Consider the following 2,500-nt stretch of genomic DNA (forward strand, 5'->3'; position numbering starts at 1 on the left):
ATATATATATATATATATATATATTTTATATATTTATATATATATATCTATATATATATACACACATATATATATATATTATATATATATATAAATCTATTTATATATATACATATGTATACACATATTTATATGTATATACATATATTTATATATATATATATATATATATATATACACATATATTTATATATATACATATATTTACATATATATATATATATATATATATATATATATATATATATATACATATATTTATATGTATATATATATATATAATATATATATATATATTATATATATATATATATATATATATATATATATATATATATATATATATATATATATATATATAAATAAATAAGGTATGACAAGATTTTTTTTGCCTTCCTTACAAAATCATTATACTCTTGTTCAATTAAAATAAGAGTGAATCCAGACTATCAACGTGTCAGACCTCATTAAAATGTTGTAGAGACGAAAGTAATCAGGATTCACTCAATATTCTTATTTTCCTTGTGGTTGATTGCATGTGAACATAATATATACTTATGTATGTATTATACATATTTACATGCATTACATTACAGTATATGGTTCCAATATCCAACCAACACTCCCACGACTAGAAGGACTTACTGTATAAAAGGGGAAGGGTCGGTTAACTTCTGTATGTGAAGTAGTTATATTTTAAATGTATGTTTATGTATAATAATCCCTAATTGAAAACTACTAAGATGTTCAGAATTTTCTGTATTTATATGTGAAATATAACTTCCAAAATACCACATTTCAGGTTTTTTATGCTTGGTTTTCTAGCAAAAAGTAAGTTAATGAAACTTTTAATATTTCCAAACATCAAAATTAAGAAATTATAACAATTACATAAAACATTTTGCTGGTTTATATTAAAATTGGATCGATACCATAATTTCATAAACTTTTGGTTATATAGAAAAGTATTTTTTTTCGGGGGGGAAGGGGGTTCTCTTAAAACAAATTTTGGTTATATAGAAAACATTATTTAATTTTTTTCCGGGATGGAGGGGGGGGGGGGTTTTCTCTTGAAACAAGATTAGTCGATGAGAACATCTCATCTTTTGGCCAATTCATTAACATGACTAGAAATAATACCGGAATATCTCTCCTGCAGGGGCGGCCGTAGGAATATGCCTGGACCAAGTCACCGCTGCCTCTCGGGGCGCCGTCTCCAAGTTAGTGGACAAGAGTGAAGTAGGAGCTGTTTTCGCTGTACTTGGAGCAGCGGAGGCAATGATACCTTTAGCATCGGTCACGATTTACACATACTTATACAACAAAACCTTAAATTTCTTTCCCGGAATGGTTTTCATCTTCACCGCTGGTCTGAGCATTTTCATCTGTTGCATCTACGTGTAAGTTATCTTTTTTTTTTCTCCTATAATAATATTCCTCCCACATAGATTGAAGGCAGTTCGTTAATGTAATTTCTTATTGTATCGTGAATGATCCCCCTTGTGCAAAAACTACCACAACAGTAGTAGCTTTATTTTCAAAAATTTCACAAGACCTCGGCAGATAGACTTAATAAACATAGAACCTGTATGTCAACACGCATTTAATTATTATGTTTAACATTCAAGGAGGATTAAATATTCTTTATGATCAACCATTGTGACTAAAATGATCCAATAATAGTATGGCAATTTTACTTAATTATTCAAAAGAATTAGTAAAAAAAAAGCTGCTTAATTTGATCAAATGTGGTTATCGTAGAAAGACATTTTGACAATAAGCCCGAATCTTTCATAAAAATACTCTTAGCAACTTGAAGATTAATTCTCCTAAGTCATCTTACGGTGAATCATGTGCTTCTTGCGCCATATCCGTGATTTTTATAATTCAGACATAAGTGTCTTTGTTTATAAGGCCTTTATCTGTCGTCTTTGTGTGTAAACGCTTAGGTCATATGAGAGTCCTGCAAGATACATTTTTACTTAACTGAATCGTGTTACTTATAGGTAACCAAGGGTTTAAATGGTTCCAAAACTTTGGGGTTGGGCGAACGAAGCAAGCCCGTTCAACTGGAGAGCTTGAAATTTTGGCTTTTGATGAGACTATGACCTATTAGGGGGTGGTAAACTAAATGATACGTAGAACACAAGTTTTTGAGGGATGGCAATTTAATATTCCTTACTCTTCAATGCAGCGTGATATTAAACAAGATTTAGTGTGCTTTGGTGGCGGTACCGTACTTAAACTACCGGAGGAAGTCCCCCTCCCCCCGGAGATAAGCCCAGCAGATAGCCTACAACTAAACGTTTACAGCTTCCGTGATTTGTTTTCACGTTTGATCCATCACAACATCCTAACTTTCATGTTTATATTTTGACAAGGTGTCTTGCCACTTAAAATATCTAAAACCATAATTTCTATTCATTTTACATTTCTTCATGTGAGAACTTCAAAAGGAAATCATGATAGTTTCGTATCCCCGTAATTTTATTTTGATTGA

The 2,500-nt window shown here is 30.3% G+C and overlaps 1 protein-coding gene and 1 long non-coding RNA gene across 3 annotated transcripts in view; one reads left to right on the forward strand and one right to left on the reverse strand.

Moving 5' to 3' along the window:
• Nucleotides 1-2,500, reverse strand: part of LOC137627729 (uncharacterized) — a 69,507-nt gene that overhangs the window by 17,613 nt on the left and 49,394 nt on the right. The window lies entirely within an intron of this gene.
• The window catches only part of LOC137627728 (probable peptidoglycan muropeptide transporter SLC46), a 9,475-nt gene that overhangs the window by 5,835 nt on the left and 1,140 nt on the right, over nt 1-2,500 (forward strand). The window contains exon 4 of the mRNA XM_068358999.1: nt 1,160-1,400. Within this exon, the coding sequence (XP_068215100.1) occupies nt 1,160-1,400 (241 nt within the window). The remainder of the gene's footprint in view (nt 1-1,159; nt 1,401-2,500) is intronic.

The sequence above is a fragment of the Palaemon carinicauda genome, chromosome 35 (assembly GCF_036898095.1).
Source record: "Palaemon carinicauda isolate YSFRI2023 chromosome 35, ASM3689809v2, whole genome shotgun sequence".
Taxonomy (NCBI): domain Eukaryota; kingdom Metazoa; phylum Arthropoda; class Malacostraca; order Decapoda; family Palaemonidae; genus Palaemon; species Palaemon carinicauda.